Here is a 24170-nt window from a genome sequence, read left to right on the forward strand (position 1 = left end):
CAGGAAACAGAGGTCTTCTTGCATCGTCTATGGCCAATAGGCATACATTGTGTTTCGTTGATCATTTTCAGGCCGTTTTTGTCAGCATAAGAACAAACTGCCCTTGTACTATTGCAGATCCCAACATAAGTATTGTCAAAGATAATATAATCTGCATAGCATATCCAACCCAGCTTGTTCATGCCAATCGTGGGGAAAGCATTCATTTTTTCAATGTAGATTTCACCGAAATCAGTGGTGAATAAATTGAAGAACATAGGTGCCAGACTCCCATCTTAACTGATAAACAATCAGACATTCCAGAGATGTCCATAAGTATGGAGGAAAGGGGACGGGACGCAGGGGTATTGTGTGTCCCTGATGACAATTGTACCTCTTTTATCTGCAGATTTTAATGTAAGCGTAGTATCATCTGCTAGCTGCCTAATCACTGTACGCTGGTGCTTCTGTATGTTATAGTTATCTCACAGATGGGTGAACAAAAGGCAATGCAATTTTGAACGCAGGATGGAGGGACACAAATGCAGTGAAATTAAGGTGCAGGATGTAAAAATACACAGCTAAAATCGATTTTCTAAGAAAAGGCACACATGCAGTGAAATGAGGGTTCTGGATGTAAAAATACAAACAGCTAAATTCGATTTTCTAAGAAAAGGCATAAATGCAGTGAAATTAGGGTGCAGGGTGTAAAAATACACACAGCTGAAAATGGTGCTAGTGGAGGAGGCAAAAATACAGAAGTTCAGCCATCACTCACTAGAGGTTCAATAGTTCATAGAGGTGCTGAGGCCCAAGTTCATGGGAGAGCAGGATGTGCCCAGCAGGCTGCAGCATAGTTTGTGGTGGGAGTAAATGGGTGGCTCCCACCTAGACCAGACAGGCACAGAGAGGGTCCTTAGTAGGTGGGCCTTTAATTTGGGGGCCGGCTATCCGCCTTCCGGCTCCTGATTGGCTTGAAATGCATAAGGAAGGCCAATCAGAGTGTGGCAAGTCCAGGTAACTGAGCACTCAGTGCTTGATGGAATAAAGCAGCCATTTTGAAGGTGCGAGAATGACAAAGGCACTGCATGGCCCACTGGCCAAGAACACAGCCACAGCAGGAACTAGCACACAAGAATGGAGGGGTGCGTAGCACATCTATTAACATGCGAGTTCCTTCCAACTCCTGACGAACCAACCAGGACCCAGTTTACAGTTGTCGTTGGCCTTCAGTGCAAAGGGGGCATCATTGGCAACAGGAACACAACATCTTATTTTTGAATGTGAAACTCTCGCAGTAACACAAGCAATGCCCACTTACATTTATTTTGATTTATCGTCTTTGAACTACTGCCAATTTTTACCATTATCACCAAAGTCAAGAAGAAGCAGTGAGAGTCCAACCCAAAGTAAAAGCCTGTGATAGGTGCAGGCGGACTGCTAAAGTTTCATGAAAGGTGCAGTCATGGTCATGGCTTACGGCAGAGCAACTATGCAGAAGGATATATGGAGTTAAACAGAGACGAATTAGGGGGCGTAGCTAACGGCCATGTAGAGAGGACGCACCTTCAGTGAGCTCTGCGTAATGTGTCCAGGATATGCTGCAAAGGTATACTAAAAAGACTGAAGATTAGCCTGAGAAACAACGAGAATATTACTTGAGGCCCCAGGAGGCTACATCTTGAATTACAAGTCGATGTGACACCTGCTCGAGCCGCACCATCGAACGAAACTGAGCTGCGGCACCGAGGGAAAATGGCAGCTACAGCCCGACAATACCCACAGATGTCGGGGAACTAGCCTGGAGCCTGCGGCGCAGCGACCCGCTGAGGTTTGGACCTCACGTCCATAGCACGGGCTGAGAGCAGACTAATTACCACAGTACGGCCCTTTATGAGACCACCCTGTGAGCGCTCGGAGAGACTGAGCTGCTTGAAGCACCTGGAGCCCACTGAGAGCCAGAGCCTGGGGCAGCCACACGGATCCATGCAGCGGAGCCAGGACTGAAGCTCTGCTATGGCAGGGTGGGCCGCGGTCGCTGAGACGGACCAACGCGAACTCAAGGAGGGGCGGACTGGGCGCTGCTGCCGGGCCAGGGGAGGAGCTCCTGCGGACCGAACGGAGAGAACTGGATCCATGGGGCACCCGCGGCGGACTGTCGTGATAGGAGAGGACCCAGCTGAACAACTTGAACGAGGTGAGGGTCTGTCGGGAGGGTGAGACCCGACCGGAAGGTTTGCACCGCAAGTCCCCCCCCTGACAGCCCCCAGCTTAAATGAGCCGGCCTGTGTCTGATTTTGAGAGGGTGGCTGACACCCATAGCATTGCTGGCCCGGGGGCTGCCCGCGTTCGCCGCCACGCATGAGCGGGGAGCAGCGTGTAATTGGGCCACAGAGCTGCACTACTGGTAATGTAGGGTAGAAACAGTTACTTGGTGGGTGTGTGCGCCATCCTGCTCGCTGGCCGGCACAGCTGATACGGCCCACCGGCCCTGAGACTACACCCCACATCGAACACCGGGCGTCTTGGCACGCACCGCTTGCACAGAGTGTCGCCCTGTTGAGAGCCTTTGAGCTTGCACTGCCACTCGAAGTGAGGACACAGCATAACCTTGAAGAGGCACAAGGGATAGACAGACTATGCCAAGCGCCTCGGAGACTGCCAGGGGCCCCCCACAACAACAGAAACCAACGTGTGCAGCGGAGCCCAGCGCTGCCCTCCAACAGCACAGCACTTACTAGAGGCAGACTGCCCCCCCCCCCACTGGGATCTAAAGAACCCCACACCCTCGGAGAAATGTCCTCATAAGGAGGGAAAGCCAAACAGAAGCAAACCACACTAGAGACCTTCGCGTCCAACGGGCCGGCAAGACCAGATGAAAATATTAAAAGGCACCGCGGGTGAGCTGCCCGGATCCCCCGAGGCCATGGCGGAGACAGGAAACTCACAGATCCTCGAGGCAATCAAAGCGCTACAGACAACCATGGAGAACAAGATAGACGCAGTAGCCATAGATTTGGGGCAACTGCAACAAGATGTCCGTACTATCGCAGGAAGAATGGATGTACTGGAGGCCCAGGTCCGAGAAAATACGGAGGCAAAGACACAGATGAAGAGGGACGTAGAGGAACTTGTACAAAAGGTGAAGCAACCAGAAGACAGGGATGAGGAAGCCGAAGGGCGAGCATGTCGAAATAATATAAGGATCCTAGGCCTGCCCGAGGGGATCGAGGGAACTGACCCCACCAACTACATTGAGAACCTGTTATCCATGAGATCGGAACGCAGAAACTCTCACAAGGATTCACCATTGAAAGAGCTCATCGATCCTTCACCAAACGACCGCCGCCGGGGGCCCCGCCTAGGCCAGTGATAGCTTAAGTGCTCAATTATAAAGACAGAGAAGCAATTTTGGCCTTCTCAAGAACGGGAGGCCAGATCCAAAGAGACACAGCAAAAATTACTTTATATCCCGACTACACCTTCCACGTCCAAATGAAAAGAGCGCAATATATCTACACGAAAGCCAGATTGAAAAAGGCGGGACTACGATATATGCTCCTGTACCCAGCGAGGCTAAAAGCTCTCTGTAAAAACCGGGCGTTCCTCTTAAAGTCACCAGCTGAAGCCCGTGAGTGGACGGACAACGAACAAATCCAAGATCTCGAAGTAAAAGACTGCAGGACACATTAAGGACCACCTGGTAATGCATCAGGCATGACACGCTAATTGCAACGATCTGATCATATATACAAGAGAATGAGACGGAACCCATACAACACACATAGCAAGATCGATTATAAATAGGAGCCACATCGGAGGAGTACTAATCCTGTGCGGAGAGTGGTCAACACCGGATCTCTTCCACCCCAGAAGCAGTTTGGGCATTATTAACCCGCCCGTAGGGCACCAGGAGACTAGTACAGGGTCAAATGGAGCAGAAACGGGTAAGTTCTAACTGGGGAATCCCCGCTGGACAAGTTTGGTTCAAAGGGAGTTTAAAGTTGGGGGAGGGAGGGCAATTGGGAATTAGAAAAAAGGTTGGGGACACAAAGGGGATGAAGATAAGACCACCCAGGGCATCAAAGACTGTCAGACCGAGTAGGGGCGCCACCAGATACGCTACCCACAAGAACACTTGGGTTTCCAGACAATATGGCTGATGAGATCAGAGTTATGACGTGGAACGTCTGAGGATGGAACAATTATGTCAAGTGACGCCAGATCTACGCATACATCAATCGGAATAAGATCGGAGTCGCCCTGCTACAGGGCCTTGACGCACGCAAGCAAGCAGCAATTGCTAAAGCTTGGGGAGGTACAGTGTTAGGCTCCACATACTCCACCTACGCCCGAGGGGTCCTGTTCTGGGTAGATTCAAACATCCCTCTAAAAACCATAACTACCAAAATTGAAGGAAGGATGGCCATATTACATGGAATAATAGAGGGTAAGTAGGTCTGCCTAATAAACACTTACGCCCCCAATCACGACGCCACAGTTTTCTTTCGCTCACTATACAAAAGGCTGGGCCCATTTAGAGACAGTATCCTAATATCGGGGGGGAGATCACAATTGCACCATTGATCATCGCAAAGATAGATCAGATGATAAATATAATCGACCATCCGCACCCGCTAAAATATTAGCTGCACTGACTCAACAGTTCAAGCTAAGAGACCTGTGGAGAGAGCAGCATCCTAAGGGCAAAGAATTGTCGTATTACTCTCCCCCGCATGCCGTTCACACCAGGATAGACTATATGTTCGTAAGCGAAGAACAGCAGGCCATGTTCTGTGATGCACAATACTTAGCTAGAGCGATCTCAGACCATGCCACACTCCTGGCTACCTGGAAAGTGTTTGCCACTAGACCCCCCATACTTGCATGGCAGCTTAGAAGTGAGGCATTGCTAGATGTCGCCTTCCGCGAACAGATCAGAAAAAGCATGCAGGAATTCATACAGATAAATGAGAATAGTGTACGATGTGTTGGTACAGTTTGGGAAGCATGCAAAATAGTGATCAGGGGGAAATAATTGCTGCTGCCTGGGGAGCCCAAAGGGCCACTGAAAACACATTAGCAGGTACTGAAAGAGAACTGAAAGAACTAGAGGTGAGGGCAAAAACAGATCCAGGACACCTGAAAAAAGAAGCGCAGCTCAGACAAGCTTGTTTAACACACTGGGTCAAATTGGGGGCACTCAACTACACAAAACACATGGAAAGGAGCCACGCCTTAGGCGACAAACCAGGGAAACTACTAGCTTGGCTGTACAAGCGTGAAGCCCCCAGAACACTGATATGTCATGTCCTAACCTCGGAGGGCAAGCCTGTGCACACAATCTGAAATAAACACTGTCTTCTCTGAGTTTTACCAAGACCTTTATGCCAGCTCCCCTTGAGCTACGGATACCGAGATAGGGGATGTACTCAACGTCATTAAGTAACCCAAATTAGACGCTCATATGGCAGAAGCCTTAGACGAACCCATCACCCCAGAAGAGGTCCTGGTCACCATCAGGTCCCTCCCATCAGGTAAAGCCCCAGTGACTGATGGGCTCTCAGGAGAATTTTACAAGGCATACAAAGATATCCTGGCACCACTAGATCCCTGTCTTCGGCTGGTGCCTCCCTTTGGAACAGCCTCCCGGCCACCTTGAAACTTGAGGAAAAACATCTTCGGTTCCGGAAACTTCTCAAGACCTTCCTCTTTGCCTCTGCCTTTGTCCCCCTTCTCCCCTGTTGATCTGTTTCTTCTCATGGCATTGTGCACCTGGCCACCCTCTGTTCTTTCGGGCCCAGGTATCTGCTCACCCTGCCACCCTCCTGCACTGCCTCCAGGCCACCATCTGCACTAGGGTTCTGTATCTGTACCCATATAGTCCCCCTCCCACGTTTCATCTGCACTTATCAGATATACCTTTCTGACTAACTTTCACCTGCCACTTGCTGGCTGCACTAAAATGGTTTTAAGCCCTTATTTATTATTTATTCTATTTAATATTTATTTGTTTTTCTCTCCTCTGCTCCGCACTTTTCCCCCATTTTCCTTTCCCACGCACTTGCGCTTTCTTAAATGCCACTGGGCCTAGTAAGATCGCTGTTTTTTCTCTCCCTTGTTCCCCTCCCTTTTTGCCTGGTCGCGCTCTGAAACACTTGTGTACGAGCGCGATATAAATAAAATATCATTTAATTTCACTTCTCTCCAAAGTATTTAACGCAGCGTACAAAGAAGGTATCCTCCCCGATTCCATGAGGGAGGCTGTAATTATCCTACTACTAAAACCTGGGAGGGATGGGGCAGAGTGTGGTTCATATAGGCCCTTGTCTATGTTAAATCAAGACAATAAGATCCTGACAGCACTCCTGGCAAGTAGACTAAGGAAAGTGATCCCTGTACTGATCCATTAAGACCAGACGGGATACGTACCAGTGCGGACCATTTCTGAAAACTTGAGCAGCGTGCACCACGACACAGCAGCAATGGCAGGCCCGAAAAGTGCGCCGTGGCGTCTCTAGGCGCCACAAAGGCTTTGGATTCAGTCAGATGGAACTAGCTGTACGCCACCATGGCGAAGATGGGGATAGGACCCGCCTTTTTAAAATGGACCAAACTCATATACACGGGCCCGATGGCCAGAGTGCGTAGAGGCAAAACGTTCTCTGGAAAATGGCAGTTACACAGGGGCACACAACGGGGATGCCCACTTTCCCCGATGTTATACATCATTGCCTCGGAACAGATAGCCGCCTATTTTCGGCAGTAATATAGCGATGGGGGCATAACAATAGACGGGGTATCACATTTAGTGTCCATGTACGTGGATGATACACTATTGTATTTGAATAACCCCGAACACATACTACCATACATCCTGGAGACACTGGACGGTTTCTGTAGACATACAGGGATCCAAATAAACAAAGAGAAATCATGCCTCTTCGCCCTGGCTGCCATGGGCGCGGAAAGAATAGAGAATCTCCCTGTCTTGGCCTGTCAATGGAGGACAACCTCATTCAAGTACCTGGGAATCACCATCCATCGAAACCCCAAAATAGAACACACATTGAACACAGTCAGGGCTAGAGAAGGCCTAGAAAAATTAATGGACTTTTGGAGTAAACTACCACTGTCAGTAGCAGGGAGGGCTGGGCTCCTCAAAATGGTGGCATTACCCGGCTGTTGCACTGCTTTAGCAACGTCCGATTCAACGTCCCCCCACTATTCTTCAGGGACCTGGATGAGCTCTGCAGACGATTCCTCTGGCAGGGGGGGGAGGCATAGAGTCGCACTACAAGTACCGCAGAGACCCTACGAAAACGGAGGCCTAAAAATCCCCAACTTTGAACTGTACTTCATAACAGGACAACTACGACACTTGGTGAAATGGATGGCGGATGAGATCACGACGGACACTCGACTCCTACAACCGGCCATCCCGCAAATACTCTGGGCCCCTGCAAGCACTACACAAAACTGTCCCTACCTGATGAAACCTGGGATCCAAATTTGGAAAAGGGTCTGTAGGATCCTGAAAATAATAGACCCGATTTCGCCCCAGATCCCTATAGCAGCAACCATAGCGGGCAGACCCTGGGGTCACACGGAAATTAGAAATGGATGGGAGACCTGCGGAGTAGCCACATTGGGAGATCTGATAAACGACCAGGAGATCCTGACCTTTGCTGACCTGCACGAAACTATGGGATTGCCTGTGGGACAGTTCCTGCTACATAGAGCAGTGACGGAGAGGCTCAAGGAAAGATGGCCCGAAATTAAGAACCAGGAAATGGAACATGAAGCTATAGAGAACATACTAAATGTCGCTGAGGGGGGCCATGAGATTTCAAGGCTCTACGAGACACTACTGGACAGTTCATCCAAAGAAGAGCTTAGATGCAGGGCGAAATGGGAAAACGAATTGGGCATGGAATTCGAGGACTCGTCGTGGGAAGCTATAACCTACTACCACAAACAAGTCTCCAGAAATGCCAGACTGCAGCTAATACAGTTTTAAATCACTAACAGAGCTTATCTTACACCGGACGTAATCTCCAAGTTCAAGGGGGCAGGGGATGTGGAATGTCCTAAATTCAAAGGAGCAGATGCCGGAATGACTCACATGTTTTGGCGGTGCCGAGAAATACATCTCTTTTGGTCACTGATAGCTACAAGAGTGGCTAAGGTGGCCATAGAATTGGACATACGAACCCCGATGGCATGCATATTGGGCAGATATAAGAGAAGTCGAAGAACAAACCACTGAACAAGCTAAAAGATTTGATGTACATTTTAGCAAAAAGATGCATCGCCATGGGGCGGAAAAACTGCAAAAGCCCTAGCGTAGTACTGTGGTGGGGAGGTGGGGAGACCTCCAACAATGGGTAACGGCAGAGTCTGGGGCCTGGGAAAACGCACTATGAGAACAGAAACTAGACAACAGTGAAGATCTGCAACAATGGGTGACGCTTACGGTGCCTTTATTCAACTCAAGGAATGTAAACACTACCACGGAAGAAACAAGCAGCTTGCAGCCTGAGCCCTGAATAGACAGATTCATCTGACAGATTGTGCTCTTGGGAGGAGGGGGGGGGGGGAAACAGGGAACACAAGAAACTGCTAACAATGTAACAATGATATTGATTGGTTTGTTGATATTGTTAAAATAAAAACAAAAAAAAAAACAGGGACAAATTAAACTTCCTTTTGGAAAGAAACAATACGTTGTGTAGTTTACAGTTTGTAACTTTTTTTTACATTTAAACTTTTTACTGATTGAAGCTTTGACATGTGAGGAAATTAGTGATTTTAATAATAATGATATGTGATTTTATTTTTCTTCTTTAAAATGTATTGAAAATGTGATTTTACGAATTGAAATATGAGTTAAATTGTGTATCTACTTTGCATAAGGTTTGAAATAAACATGCAATAAAAAAAATAGCTTTCAGTTGCTAGTTGAACAAATAAGCATTCATCCCCCATGCACCGCTTCACATACACTTCACCAAATATGCAGTGAAATTCAATTATGGCTTTTAACAATAATTTAACATGAGACAAAAACAGTCAGATTGTCAGAGTTTTCTTAATTCTAGAGGATTGTGTGATACGTGCAAGTCAGGTGGCATGCATAGGAGAATTCTTTAATCTACTCTTGTCATAATAGTTGCCCCAGACACCGCATATAGTAAAAGGCAGAGAATCAAATGGTGAGAGGAGAACGAAAAATGAATTGCAAAAGATTAAATGTGGGAACCATAGAAAAAAGCTTGGGAATGATGGAAAATTATAAGTTACTCACCATAGTGACTAACATACCCCTAGTACATAGTCCCCTTTCCTCCATACTGTATGGGCATCCCTCGCTAGGGACGGGAGACCGAACCTTTTTCACCAGAAATAATCTTCTTCACCTTTAAGTTTAGAGGCGCGCGGGTGCACGCCCTGTGAGCATGAGCTCCCCTGACTCAGCCCACCGCCGCCATTCCTCAGTCCCCATTGACGCGTCGACAATATTACCATTGCCTAATGACACCCGTTTTATTAGGGGGTAGGATGGTGGGACGTATAGAGGAAAGGGCACTATGGACTAGGAGTACATTAGTCACTACAGTGAGTAACTTATAATCACTCCTACATCCCATCCCCTTTCCTCCATACTGTATGGGCGATTACAACTGAATGTAGCCCCAGGTTGGAAAGGTGACCCTCCTTGAGAAAAGAAGTTCCTTAGCACAGCCTGTCCAAATACTGCATCTGACCCGGAGCCGGCATCCAAACAGTAGTGTTTGCAAAAGGCTGAAGGGGTGGCCCACGTGCTGCCCTACTGATGACCTGCCACAGAACGTACCTCTGGAATACGACTACTGTGGCCTTTGCCCTGACTGCATGTGCATGCATGTTAGCTGCAAGCGGTTTGTGCTGCCCTTCGTAGGGCTCCTTGATGGCCAAAACCATCCACCTTGCTATAGAGGCCTTGGAAGCCTGATAACCCGGCCTTGACCCCTCCGAAGGGGAGAAAGAGAGCATCCAATCTGCAGAAGTTTGTGGTCCTGTCCAGATAAAATTTCAGAGTGCGCCTGACATCCAGACAGTGCAGGACCCTCTGAGCATCATCCTTAGGATCCACAAAGAATGTAGGTAAGACTATCGTTTAGATGGACAGAAGCTACTACTTTAGTCAAGAACGCTGGATGCATTCTCAGGACCACCTTATCTCTGTGAAAGTTAGTGTACGGTTCTGAAGCCACTAGCCCCTGGATTTCGCTAACTCTGCGTCCGGACGTAAGACCCACCAAGAGAGCTGTTTTAATGATGGCCAGCCTGATGTTCGCGGATGCCATGGGTTCGAAAGGTTTGTGCGCCAGGCAGCCCAAGGCACTACATTGAGGTCCCACACAGGGTGTGGTTTCTTGATTGGCAGGTAGAGCCTGGTCTGGGCCACCAGATGTCGCTTGACCACCGGGTTGGAGGAAGAGAAGACTTCCTCCTCCGAGTTCCAGTATGATCCTATGTGCGCCAGGTAGGTGCGCATGTGTCTATTTGCACCCCTGAGTGTGCGAGGTGTGCAGAGAAGTATAGTACGTCGTCCAAAGTGCAAGCAAGCGGGTCAATCTCCTTAGAGTCCGCCCAGTGACAGAACATAATCCATTTACTTTTGTACTAGCTCCTAGTAGAATCAGACTAGTGCCCTGAATGATGTCTAGGACAGTGCCAGATACATTATTGTGACCTGCTCAGGAACCACGCTGCAAGAGCTAACTTCTGTGTGGCTGGGTGAGTGACCCTTCCCCCCTGCTGCGATAGAAGGTGAGCCGGGCCCAGTGGCAGGTGAATGGGAGGCATGTCCGTGTGGCTGAGCAGCTCCGAGAACCATGACCTTGCTGGCCACCACAGAGCTATCAGAATGATGCTGAGGTGACACAATTCTCTTATCTTGCAGATCACTCTGTGTACCAGGCGAGTGGGAGGAAATGCATACACTGTCATGCTGTTCCACTGTATCTGGAAAGCGTCGCACAGGGAGCCGGGGCCCTGCCACTGCCAAGACGCAAACTGCAGGCACTTCCTGATGAACCAGGTGGCAAAGAGATCCACCTGAGGCTGCCCCCATCTGGCAAAGATCCCCAGCAGGACGTGATCGTTCAATTGCCATCCTTAATTGTCCGCTCCCAGTCTGCTGAGCCTGTCCGCCTCCAGCTTAGACTCCCCAGGGAGGTGGATTGCAGTCAAGTAGATGTTGTTCTCCAGGGCCCACTTCCACATTCTGACCGCTAAACTGCACAGAGGGGGGACCTGGTGCCACCGAGCTTCTTGATGTAATACATGCTGGTGGAGTTGTCTGTTTGAATGAGGGCCACCTTGCCGCAGATAAGCGGCAGGAAGGCCTTGAGAGCGAGCCAGATAGCTTTCAGCTCCAGCCAGTTGATATGGGACTCCTGCTCCTGGAGGGACCAGACTCCATGGACGCTGTGGTTGACCAGGGTAGCGCCCCAGCCTTCCAGGGAGGAATCTGTGGTGATGGTGTCTTGAGGTGCCGCCTGCCTGAAGGGCTTGCCCGTCTGGAGGTTGCAGTTCGTGGACCACCAGACAAGGTCCTGGTGGATACATGGAGGAATGCTGACAAGCTCCGCTTGGGAGCCCTGCTCCTGATTCCATGAGGCTGCGAAGTGCGCTGTAATCTCCTCATCTTGAGTCTCGTGTGAGGTACAGTCAGTGGAACACTGCTATGATATCCAATAAATGCTGGTACCACCAGGCTGAGGTCACCTGTCTGCTGAGAAAATTACCTGTGGCCCTCTTGATGGCCGTGGTCTTGTCCTCTGAGGGAAAACTCTCTCGGAGCTTCTATCCCAGATGAGGCCCAGAAAAGTCAGGCTCTGTGTAGGCTGCAGCTGAGACTTCTTGATGTTGATTGAAAATCCCAGTTCATGGAGTGTGATCATAAGGGCGAAGGAAGTGTGGTGAACCTCCTCCGGAGATCTCGGCCTGATGAGTCTGTCGTCCAGGTACGGGTAGACATGGTGACCCTCAGCCCTGAGAAGGGCTGCCACTGCATTCATAAGTCTGGTTAAGACCCTTGGGGCTGAGTTGAGACCAAAGGGTAGAACCTTGTACTGGAAATGGAAGCCATGATCCTGAATCGCAGAAAGGACTGATGAGGCTGCCAAATTGGGACGTGTAGTTACGCGTCCTTCAGATCCAGGGAGCACATCCAGTCTCCCTTGCACAGTGTCTCCGCAATAAGCGCTGGCAACAACCATCTTGAATTTTTGAAGAGGGAGGGTTTAGGGTGGAAAGGTCCAACACAACTCTCATGCCAGCCTGGTTCTTCTTTTGTATGGCAAAAATCCTGGAGTAGAAGCCCAAACCTCGCTGGGAGACTGGGACTTCCTCCACTGCCTGGCTCTCTACGAGCAAACGAATTTCCACCAACAGAGTTGTTATCCCAATCTGTGGTGGGAGTGGAGGGGAGGAGGGTGGAGAGGAAGGAATCGGGAGGCGGTAACCCGTGGACACTACAGATAGGATCCAGGGATCTGCAAACGTCTCACACCAAGACTGCGCTTGAAGGGCAAGCCTGCCCCCCACCGGAGACACGTGGACCTGAAGGAGCGCATCATGTCTTCTTTACCTCTGAGGCTGGTGTGGAGGAGGGGGACTGAAAGAAGCCCTTGCTGCCCTCTTCTGCTGTTTGTGCCAGTGCTGACTCGGAGAACAGTCAGGCTGTCTTGACCTCCGTTCTTGGAAGCCTCGGAACCCGCCGAAAGCATGCCCGCTGTCGAAGAGTTGACTGGGTGTAAGCCTTTGGTGTGGCCTTCGTGAGCATAGATAAAGACTTTGCAGTTTGGGAACAGTTTTTCTTTTTATCTAGCTCTAAATCTGTGGTGGAATGAAAGTGGTCACCTCCCTCGAATAGAACGTCCAATATGCGTTCCTGGACGTCCGGGTTGAACTTGGTAGCCCGTAGCCAGGCAGTCCTTCTCATGTCCGTGGCAATGCAGATGGCACAGCCTGAGGTGTTAATGTGCGCCACAGTGGATTCCATTATGTCCTGCGCCACCAATTTAGCTTCTGCCAGGCCCACCTTGAAATGTGCCTGGCTCTACACCGGAAGTTCTGGGAGGAAGTCAGTTATTTCCCGCTCTGTTTAACGGCTGCCAGCATGGCATCTGCGTTGGATTGACGAAGGTGCAGTGAGGCGTTGGAATAAACCTTCTTTCCATAAGCATCCAAGATCTTCTCCTCCTTGCCTAGAAGCGTCGAGGACGAGGTTGCGGAGGGCGACTGAGGCTTGGAGTAGAGTGATGCTGCAGCGATCACCGAAGATTGTAGTTGAGGGTGTGCAGACAGCAAGAGTTGATCCCCTTCCAATTGTCTACACTTGGCTTTGAGGTGCTGATTGACAGGCTGGACCGAATGGAGTTCAAGCCATCCCTTTTTGGCCAAGGCGACAACATCCTTCTGCATCAGGATCCTGAGTGAGGACCTCGTCTAGGACCCCTGCCTCCGGTTGTTTGACCTTGGGTTGAGGAAGCCCCAAATATTCGTCCAAACCGTAGAGCCGTTCCTGAAAGGCCCTGGCTGAGGACGGCAGGGTGTCTGGTTGGTCCGGTGCGGGTGGAGGAGTGCTGGGCGCTGAGGGCTGTGGTGTAGGAACCGGAGCCAGTGGCTGTTGCGGTGGCTGATGTGGAACTGCCTGACCTGTGGTAGGCAGGAAAGCCGGAATTGAAGGACCCAGCGTGGGCAGCAAGGGCTGCGCGGGGACCTGAGTCGCTGGTGCCATGGGAGGATTGACTATGGGTGCCGGCGGTGCGACCGGAGGAAGCATGTCCCTGATCACTGCCCGAAGGATGGACCCCATCTGAGGAGACCTCATGAGCATGAGAAACATTTTAAAAAAAACATGTCCTCACAGGCTGGTGGGATGGTAGTTGGTATTGACGGAGTAGCGGGTGGCTGCTGGGGCCTGTGCATACTCTGCTTTGCTGGCTGCAGGGTAAATCTGCCCTGCGATGCTGATGGATAAGCTGTAGGCCATGTACCTGGCTGAGACCAGTACCACCTTGAAACTTGTTCTCTCACCTGCTCCGCACCAGGGGGCGGTATCAGAGGAGTGGCCATCTTGTCTGGCGCAGTGGCCATTTTGTCAGGCTACATGACACGTCCAAAGTCGTGGTGCTTGCATCGCTGAGCCCGGCCTCCTCAATGACTCTTGGCGGTGGAGCATGAGAGCTACCCTGCACCTCAGGGCGAGGCTTAGTAGGCGTGTTGCACTCAGCAGAGTCGCCGGTAGTGTTGCGTACAGGCACCCTTTCAACACTGTCCCCGGAAGGATCTAATGACCCCTCAGACTGACGGCCGGTAGCTGAAGTAGCCTTGCTAGCTGCGCTGGTGCGAGAACCTGACTGGTTCCTCCCGCTCGGGCGTTTCCTTGGAAAGGAGTCGCACTTGCGGGGTACGATGGAAAAAAGCGGCACTACCTTGAGCCTTGCTTGTGCCTGACAAAGTCCTTAAAGTCCTCTGGATGCGACTTCTCAACGAGCTCCCTCCACCGAGCTAACCTGTTCTTCAGAGCGTGCTGTGTGAGCACGTCACATGCGGTACAACCCTCCCAGCCGTGATCGGGGCCAAGGCAGTGGAGGCAAAGAGCTTGGGGGTCGGACGTAGGGAAGAGCCCTTCGCAGACTGGACACTTGCTGAAACCTGCTGACGTCGACATGCTCCAGAGGATTGCGTGCCTGATTAGACCAGAAAACAGAAGACAAAAGACAGAAGAAAGTATCTGGGGAACAGCATGGTATTACAAGGCCGAAGCCAAACCCAGGAGCGCTGGTGAAAGCGGTCCGTTCCCGTCGACGCAGAGAAGGGGACTGAGGAGTGGCGCATCTAATTTGAAGGGAAAGAATGCATTTTTCTAGTCAAAAGGGTTCTGTCTCTCGTCCCTAGCGAGGGACGCCCATACAGTATGAAGGAAAGGGGACGGGCGGTAGGAGTACAGTGGATATGGTTATGGAAGGGGACAGAAAAATAGGCTAGAGAGAAAAAGACATTGGAAATGGGAAGCACAGGAGGAGAGAAAGAGAAGCAACACTAATAGTAAGAGAAGGGTAGAGGAAGAGATGCCGTTCTAACTAGAGACATTGCCATAGGAGAGGGACAAAGAACAGACGTACACAGGCACAGCAGGGAGGCTTGAAGTAGTGAAAGGCAAAAAAGAACCACATATTAAACAGATAAGGTTAATAATGGTACAAGATCTCTTACGAGTAATTGGATGGAGAGTGAGAGAAATAAATGCATATTGTGCTTGTCAGAAGCAAGAGGTGCTACCCTGTGTTTTACTCAAACCATAAAATCACCGACTTTAACATGTTAATGAAGAGTCATCTGCCAAAGACACTGGCTTTGATCTGCATCAAGCTAATAAGCCTTCAGCTTTCTTAGCTTGCACTGTTGCTTACCAATTCTGCATTATCTCGAGATAGACCTTTCAATTTGTCTTCCATCCTCTGAATAGACTGCAACATTTCTTCATTCTTTTTGGTAACTCTAGTGTTCTTTTCCACAAGTGGTTTCAACTGGATTTCTGTTTCCCGCCCACGTTTAAGCTGAAAATTACACATAAAACATTATACAAAAAAAATGCAAAACCAGTTGCTATCAATGTTCTTATTTTTATTGATGAGCAAGCGTACCTAAAAATAAGCAAAACAAAGACACACAGATCGGGCTCCAGTAATAAAATACCATTGCAAAAAATATTCACAAAAGGCAATGAATCAAGTCTGTTGATAGCTCATGGGTGTTCGGATAGGCATCTTGTGTATATTACACTCTTACAGCCTCTGCTAGGTATTTGCATGTCATGAGTGTCAGCCTTTCATCACCAGTGTCAGCAACCTCTGATAAACATCGTCTTCACTGCAAGCAATGTCCCAATCATTCTTCCTGAGCGTTTCATATACTTGGAATATCTCTGCACTCTCGCCTGGACCCGAGTGATCCTCACCATCACCACTTGACACTTCTCTCTGAACCGATCTAGACAATGCATCTGCAACTACATTGACCTCCCCCTTGACATGGAGCATGGTATATTGTAAACCTTGTAATGCCGTGACCCATTTCATAATGCGCCTTGACACTCCCTCCAAACCACCCTTTGTGAAAATCCCAACCAAAGGTTTATGGTCCGTGCAAACGGTGAATTTCCTTCCCCACAACAACCTTTTAAACTTTTCAACTCCCCAAACACACGCCAGAGCCTCCTTCTCAACCACGGAGTATCTAGATTCTGGTCCCTTTAAAGACCTGGATGCAAATGCCACAGTATGCAAACCAACTTGATCCTCTTGCATCAGAACCGCCCCAACACCATAATCACTGGCATCAACAAAAAGCAAAGTAGGCCTACCTTCTTCAAATATCTTCAATATGGGTGCATTGACAATGGCTTCTTTTATCAATTTAAATTCTTTCTTACAATGGTCATCCCACTTAAAGGTCACACCCTTACGGGTAAGCAATCTCATGTTCCTTGACATTTCTGATAATCCTCTGACAAATTTGAGGGGAGAGAGGGAGCATGGGACCAGGTGAAGGTTCTCACTTGCTGCCCATCAAATATTCCTCTCTCAGCTCTTCTTACAGCCAATTTTGATTCATTGGTTTCTGATCAAGTTATGGTGGTTGCATGTTTATCTGTATTTTTCCTTGCAGGTTTTAAATTATTGGGCAACTACCCACAGCAGTTACTTGTTCATGTTTAAGGAGGAGAGGTGTTAGGATAGGCATCTCTGTGTATATTACACTCTTACAGCCTGTGCTAGGTATTTGCATGTCATGAGTGTCAGCCTTTGTAGTGCTAGTATTTACATCACATTGCCTTCTGTCACCCATAGTTACATCAGAACTGTATTGCATGGTGAGGTTTCTGGTGTGCTGGGGGAGATGAGAAGGTTGACTGAAGGAGGACGGTTGTAAGCCTCCTGCTGGGGGTCGTCTCATGTATGCAGCTGACCTTCCTAATAAAGGTCTTTGTGGTAAAGCACCAAGTGTCGGCAGTCTACTTGGCATCATAATATTTTGTAAATACTAGCACTACAAAGGCTGACACTCATGACATGCAAATACCTAGCACAGGCTGTAAGAGTGTAATATACACAGAGATGCCTATCCTAACAATGAGGAACAGTCATGTCGTGTTACAGCTCATTGGGACTGAAGAGGCCCATTAAGTATATATTTCGATCTTCATAAGTGTGTATTTATTATCTATTTTTATTGATCTTTATTGATCCCAGTTTAGCATTCATTTTCTGTGGAACTACTAGCTCAGTCAAAGCCCTTGTTATCAAACCTCTATTTGATGCTTAAAATGAAGATCAGGCTACAGACTTCCATAATCTAGAAAGGCTTGTTTTCGCTAGCACTAATTCATAATTTAAATATAAGTGTATCCCCGACAAGAATGGGGGAGCAAAGCACCTCCTTAATTAACAACAAAATAAATTGAAGCGACATTGCCATCCAGTGACAACTAACAGAACTGCATGTAATCATGAACTCATGTCCAAACATTTTTTTTCCGACGATCAAACAAGCGAGTTAGAATGTTTCCCTGTTATTGATTGTGAATACGTTATTATGGGCAAGTGGATCTTGATGGTTATGATACGCCTCTTTGTAGAAATAATAAGAAATACAGAACCTGGCGAGACCAGCTATGCGTCTATTGTTGCACTGCCTCGTGTTGGGCTTCTACCGCCAAGCCACTCTGGCTCAGCCTTGGCTCTGCCGATACATTCTCTGACTCACCCACCTCTTATCCCTAAGTAAATTAGCTATGGTATAGATTACACCTTGTCATAATCACGCACTCACTGCATACATCTTTGCAAAGATACAACTGTGATGGACCAGAGACAGCAAAAATGCAATTTGCATGGCTAACACATGCAGGGTGCATTTAAAGGCCCCAAACAGAAGTCCCTTTAACATGAATAGCAAGGTTTTAAACACTGAAACAAAAACAGCCTGGCTTTTGTTTTTGTTTTTCAAGGAAAGTTAAAAAACCATGTGGAAAAGGGCCTACCTGTCATTACCAATGGAAAAGTAGCATTTTAATTTACAAAAGAATGAGGAATCAAAGATCACTGTCATAAGGAAAACAGGATTTTTAAACATTGAAAACAAAAACGGCCTGCACATGTGTGTGCAAATAAAAACATCTTTCAGAAACAAAAGTGAAAAAATATATCACTGCTCACAGAACAATGTCAGGAAAACAAAACATGATGTGTGGGTTCACAAAAGCAATGTATATTATGTTTCACCTACAAAACTCCAGTGACGTTTGAAGAGCCACTTTCTCTTCATGGACAATGTCAGCCCAAGGCAGACCCTGTTTCTGGCTGTGGGCAAAACTTCACAAAGGAAAACTCCCACTTCCAGTCTGGATGTCACATCCCCCATCTAATGACCACTCACAATAAAAATGTGCTGCTAAAGGTGACGAAATTCAGTGTTCTCCAGACCTGCTGGCTCTGAAATCAGGGACTTCAAGGAAAGTCATCCTTGGATGGAGCACGACTAATATGTGTGAAAATGGGGGCACTCACTTCAAAGAGCAAGCTTCCAACACAAAGGCAACTGATGAAGGTACAGACTGACCCAGTGAAAACAAATGGCCGGAACCAGAAATTGCCATTGTCCCACAGGATGATTCGCTATTAAGTTAAAAGGACTGCTATCATTCAGGCCTTTTTCTCAGCAACCATAATGTTGATTGATTCCATTTTTGTACCATTATTAATGTAATTTCTAGGCGATTTTGGGGATATAAAATGCATCTAACGGTAACTCTGGGAACTGTAATGGCCAGTTAGACTAGGTTTCTGGCTGATCTAAACATGTTCCAAATGTGAGAGTTTGTGAGCTGGTGGAAAATGAAATTACGGATTGTCAGGAATCGAGGTGGGTTGGCTCCATCTCCGTCTTGTCAAACACAACATGTGCTGTCTAAAGTGCAAGATTCACACATTCAATCGCACGTACCATCTCGTAGAAATCCTCTTAAGGAAGTATTAACACCTTGCCGAACCAGGTTCATAGGAGAGTATACTTCCTTCTCTTCGCGGTGGCGGTTGCCATGGAAATTGAGTAAGAGACGCTGAATCATTCAACGTCAGAGGCACGTTATGGCCATGTGACCTTAACTTCATAAACTCCCGCTTGCCCTGCGCTTATTGCTTCTGACTATTTTCCGAAGTGCACTACGTTCTTGTTTTCAAGTTTCCTGTATCCCTGTTCTTGACGTTTTGAGAGACTATTATATCCTGTATTCTCCCCGTGTCAACCTTTCCCATCCCTGATTCTCTGCACCTTGTTTTCCACTGTGTGTCCTCCTGTCTTTCTCTTTTATCCCGGTCCTGTGCTATACATCTAGCTTTATACCTGATTACCTATTGCCGACCCAGACTTCATTTTGGATTGCCTTCGTCTCACAAACTGGTTACTGTTTCCTCCACGCACGTTGCCTACCCGGACTTCCTACTGGATTGCTTTCGTCACACGAACTGGTTACTGTTTCCTCTACGCACATTGCTAACCTGGAATCCATTGGACTGCTGAATCTTCAATGGACCCACTCAAACGCAAGTGCTCCCTCGTATAGACTGTTGGTACCATCCTCCTCGCCTTATCCCGGTACGGACGAGAGACTGCCGTTGTACCATTGTTGGGGAAAGGGAGGAGCGTCCTCGTTTCGTCGGGTGCTTTTGTTGGACTTCCTCACCCATAGGCGTTCGCCTGCTGTCGGGAATAGCCCCATACCCCTCAGTACCTTACAGTCTTACCTGGAGTACTTGTCCTGTCTGGATTACCACTTGATCATCCCATGGTAAGAAGTGTCTGTCTATTTCCTCTTTGATTTCCATATTTCGACCTGGTTGTTTGTGAGTATTAAGGATTCTTTGTATTGTTTTTCTATTTGTAAACAGATATCCCAGGGCTTCCATTAATGTGATGTGGTTTTCAAGCTTTGTTATATTGGGGTTTTGAGCATCTACATTAAGGTAGTAAGCGTATCTGTCTTCCGTATTTTGCCAAGGAAAGAAAAAGGGTGATTGCTAATTATTCTTTTCCTTTCCGGTTTAGGAAGTCACCTGCCACGCGTTTGGGTCCATTCTTCCAAACAATTGACCCCTGGTGCTGGTTTCTTTGTATCCAGACACAGGGTTACATTGTAGGGTAGAATTCTTCTTCTACACTACGAGGACAATCTTGACCAGGCAATCCTGACAGGGATATGCTTAATAACTTACATATGTGTAACTGTTTTTATGGAAACAGCAGTAATGTGCCACATGGCCATGCTACTTGGTACGGATTTGGTGATCGGCTTATCTAATGCTCCATGAACTGCTTAAACAGAAAATATGTTTAGTACGGCAGTTGCTAGTAAAATTATGAAATTGTGATACATAAATAGTTTTTTCCAAAAAGTTGAAAGGAGAACAAAGGGGTGATTACAAATAGCAATTGCCATATGTTGCTCTAGAACCCTAAACCAATCCTGACTTGTAAGCTGGGTTGGGAGGAGAGAGAGGGGTAACTGTAACATCCAAGTTGGAGGAATTATTGCAGGGTACCTCCCCAATATTGTAAAATTGGTGGTGTCGTTGCTGTTAAATAAGGGGGACTGCACTAGGACAGAGGACACACAAAAACCGGTGAGACAGAAAAAAGAGAAAGACAGGAGGACAGAGAGAAAAGACAGACCATCAGGAATGCTGCTTAAACTTACCATCTGATAGCTGTAAGGAGACACCAGATTGCTGAGAGTGCATCTGGGTGGAGCTGTCTATTTCTAGTGAGGCTTCAAAACTGACGGGGTCCTGTGGTGGAGAGCAGGATGCCATCTTTGAGAGTAGAGTGACCAGACCCCTGCCCTATCTTTGCAGAGTGTCCTGAGATGCATCTGGCTTTCCTGAACCTTAAACAGAAACTTGCTATGTAAGTAGAACTAAGCCCTGGAAAACCTAAAGGTGGGGGGAGTCTGCTCGCCTTGAATCATTTCTCTTTATAGTGGGTGGGGGGGGGGGCAAAACTGTGTAGATCATTAGCTTATGTAACCAAAAATATTAATTTAATTAATTCCCCATTTGGCAGAACACTACGGGGTGGATTCTGTTAAAATTTGAAATTAACAAAGCTCACTTCCCAGTGTGCTCTGAAAACTATAGCCTATAATTTAATTAGGTAATCCTTGTTGTCCAGCTGACCCCGACTTCTTTAAGGAAGAGGGGTGCCTTTGTGCTTAAATCAGTCCAACCTTTTTATCCTGCTTCCCCAAAACAGGCCTTTCCGTAAGGGGGGTCTGAAATCCAAAATTCCCCAAAGCATTCCAATTTGTCCGTCTGACTTCCCAACATAGACCAAAGCAAAAGGGGAGGGTCTGGAAAACAAGCAATACATCACTCTGTGTTGGATTTAAACCAAATGTTTGGCTGAAATTAAATTATTGATCAGTGTAATTCTTTTGTGAAGTGAAATTGGCAGAAAGTGTACAATTGTTATTGTGTTCATTTTAACTCACTTTTGTGATTTATTTATGCTGTGAGAAGTGGATTGTGTTGTGCCACAGATAAAGTGGTGTTTTCGATATTTTGGTGCTAATTTCTAGCACTGTTAATTTAAATAAATACCAATATATTTCCCGTACACCGGCCTGGTTCTTGGCTCATTGTTAGCTCAGGGAAGAGTATCACAATATATTAGGCAGCTCAAGCAAGTCAGGGATATCTTTCCCTTGCAATGAATGTGGCTCACAATAAAACCACTTTTTTATTTTTACAATCCCAATTCGTTTAATGGAGGCCTCCAACCCGTTTTGCACCTAACCTCCACCAGCACCCCATGCCACATTAGACCAGGAACCAGGCCGGTGTGTTATCAATGAATATTTTATTAATTTGTGATTTAATAGAAGCATTGAATAAACAGTTACAATGGCCACCAAGCATGGTAACACACATTTAAGAGTCCTTTTAGTCAAGAATGGCAGACTAAGACAACGCAAACATGTATGGCACAAGGATTTCCTTTACTGATTTCACCACTATTATCAACAGTTCAAAACACCATGAAACTGAATGCAACCCACAGGAAAGTGCATGTGCACACAAAGGATTCTTGAGTCCCAGCAAACCTCACCCGCATCCCCCTATACCTCCACTAGGCTTTTCATATTTGTATGGAAGCCAGTGGCAAGGAATGGGAACACCAGGTTAAAATCGGAATTTTGAATAGGGTTTTTCAAAAACAATATGGGAGCCAGCAATGAATGGGACCATTTGTTTTTCTGCATCAGGCAAAATGGGTTTTCACTTAGTTAGGACAACTGCTATGGGACAGCACACAAGAGTACTTTGTGCTGCTTAGACTAGAAGACAATTAGGCTTCAGAGTAGACGAGCCAGAATAGGAAAACTGATTTTGGTACATGTAACACATGGGCAAATAAAAAGGGAATGTAATTGGGAATTCGTTATCAAAATATAGTAGGGGAAGTGGGATAGGCTACGAAAAACAGTTTTTAAAAGGTTAAGCTAAATTTCTAGGGAAACGAAAATGCAAATGGCACGCTTTAGCAATGGGGAAATCACGATAGGAAAATCTGTTTTCAGTTAAAATGATAGAGGAACACAACAGGTAGGCTCTGGTCAAAGAGATTACTCACAATAAAAAATTGGTTTGGGTTTAAAATGAAAGATGCAAATAGAAGAACAAGTTACTTACCAACTGTAACGTTCTTTCGATTGGATGTTCCTCCCACGTATTCCTCATCTTATGATATTCGTATCCCAGCTCTGCTGCTCGGAAACATTTTTCACCAGAGGGCGCTGTATTCGAGGCCGCGGAGTCGAAGTCCCTCGAGAGCCGCCGTCGACCGTCGATGTCATCCGCTGTATAAAGGGCTTGAGCAGCGCCGGTTACTTCAGTTCTGTTTTTACAGTGTTCATGGTCGCATCAGCTGATCAGGTTTAAAGTCCTCAGGCTCTTAAGGAAGTTCGAGTGCAACTGGCGTAAACTGTACGGAGGGGTAGGATGGGAGGGTCGATGAGGAATATGTGGGAGGAACATCCAATCGAAAGAACGTTACATTTGGTAAGTAACTTGTTCTTCGCATGGATTGTGTCCTCCCATGTATTCCTCGTCTTATGATAGACTCCCATAGCAGTGGTAATTTTGGAGGTGGGCGTACTAGACATTTTAATTATGGACTGAATGAAGGACAGCTTTTGAAAATAGTCCCCCTTGATATGAAGTAGAGTCCAAGCAGTAATGCTTTACAAAGGTGTGCATTGACGACCAGGTGGCCGCAGCACAAATATCCTGCACCGGGACACCCCTCTGAAGAGCCGTGGAAGTTGCCATGCCTATGGTTGAATGAACCCTTAATCCATCTGGAGGCTCTTTCCCAGCTAATTTATAGCATTCAGAGATTGCCAGAATTATCCATCTGGATAGAGTTTGTTTAGACACTGCAAGGCCCAATATGTGCCCAGTATACCCAACAAATAGTTGGTCACATTGTTGAAGATTTGCCAATCTGGAAATGTAGAAACTGAGAGCCCTTTTTGGGTCAAGTCTATGCAACCATTCCTCTTCCTTACTAGTGTGGTGTGAGAAGGCTTACAAGAGAGTGCCTGCAACTCACTTACCCTGCGGGCTGATGTTATAGTCACCAACAGAATTGTCTGAAGAGTGAGAAGTCTTAATGGGCAAGAATGTAAAGGTTCCAAAGGGGCACACATGAGAAATGTTAAGACTAAATTCAAATCCCAGATGGGCACCTGAAAAGGTGTCGGAGGGTACACATTTGTTAGCCCTTTCAAGAATTGAATGATTACAGGCATTTTAAAATAGGACACCTCTTCCGATGAGCGCTTAAAGATAGATAGCGCTGCCAAATATCTTTTTATAGTACCAACTTGGAGCCCCAAATGGCTAAGTGTAAGAGAAAAGAAAGTACTGTTGGAGTATTACAAAGAAATTGATCCACATTCTTATCCCTGCACCAGTTACTGAACTTGTTCCAACGACACCGATACAGGGATTTTGTTGCTGGCCTTCTGGCCGAAAGCAAAATCTCCATTACGTCATCCGGGAGGTCCCAAT

General features: G+C 47.2%; 1 protein-coding gene across 2 annotated transcripts in view; it reads right to left on the reverse strand.

Moving 5' to 3' along the window:
• Window positions 1–24170, reverse strand: part of JAKMIP1 (janus kinase and microtubule interacting protein 1) — a 3487328-nt gene that overhangs the window by 1833852 nt on the left and 1629306 nt on the right. For both annotated transcript variants that reach the window (XM_069631978.1, XM_069631979.1), the window contains exon 9: window positions 15450–15596. In XM_069631978.1, coding sequence (XP_069488079.1) covers window positions 15450–15596 — 147 coding nt within the window. The remainder of the gene's footprint in view (window positions 1–15449; window positions 15597–24170) is intronic.

The sequence above is a fragment of the Ambystoma mexicanum genome, chromosome 6q (assembly GCF_040938575.1).
Source record: "Ambystoma mexicanum isolate Mex_15411 chromosome 6q, UKY_AmexF1_1, whole genome shotgun sequence".
NCBI lineage: Eukaryota > Metazoa > Chordata > Amphibia > Caudata > Ambystomatidae > Ambystoma > Ambystoma mexicanum.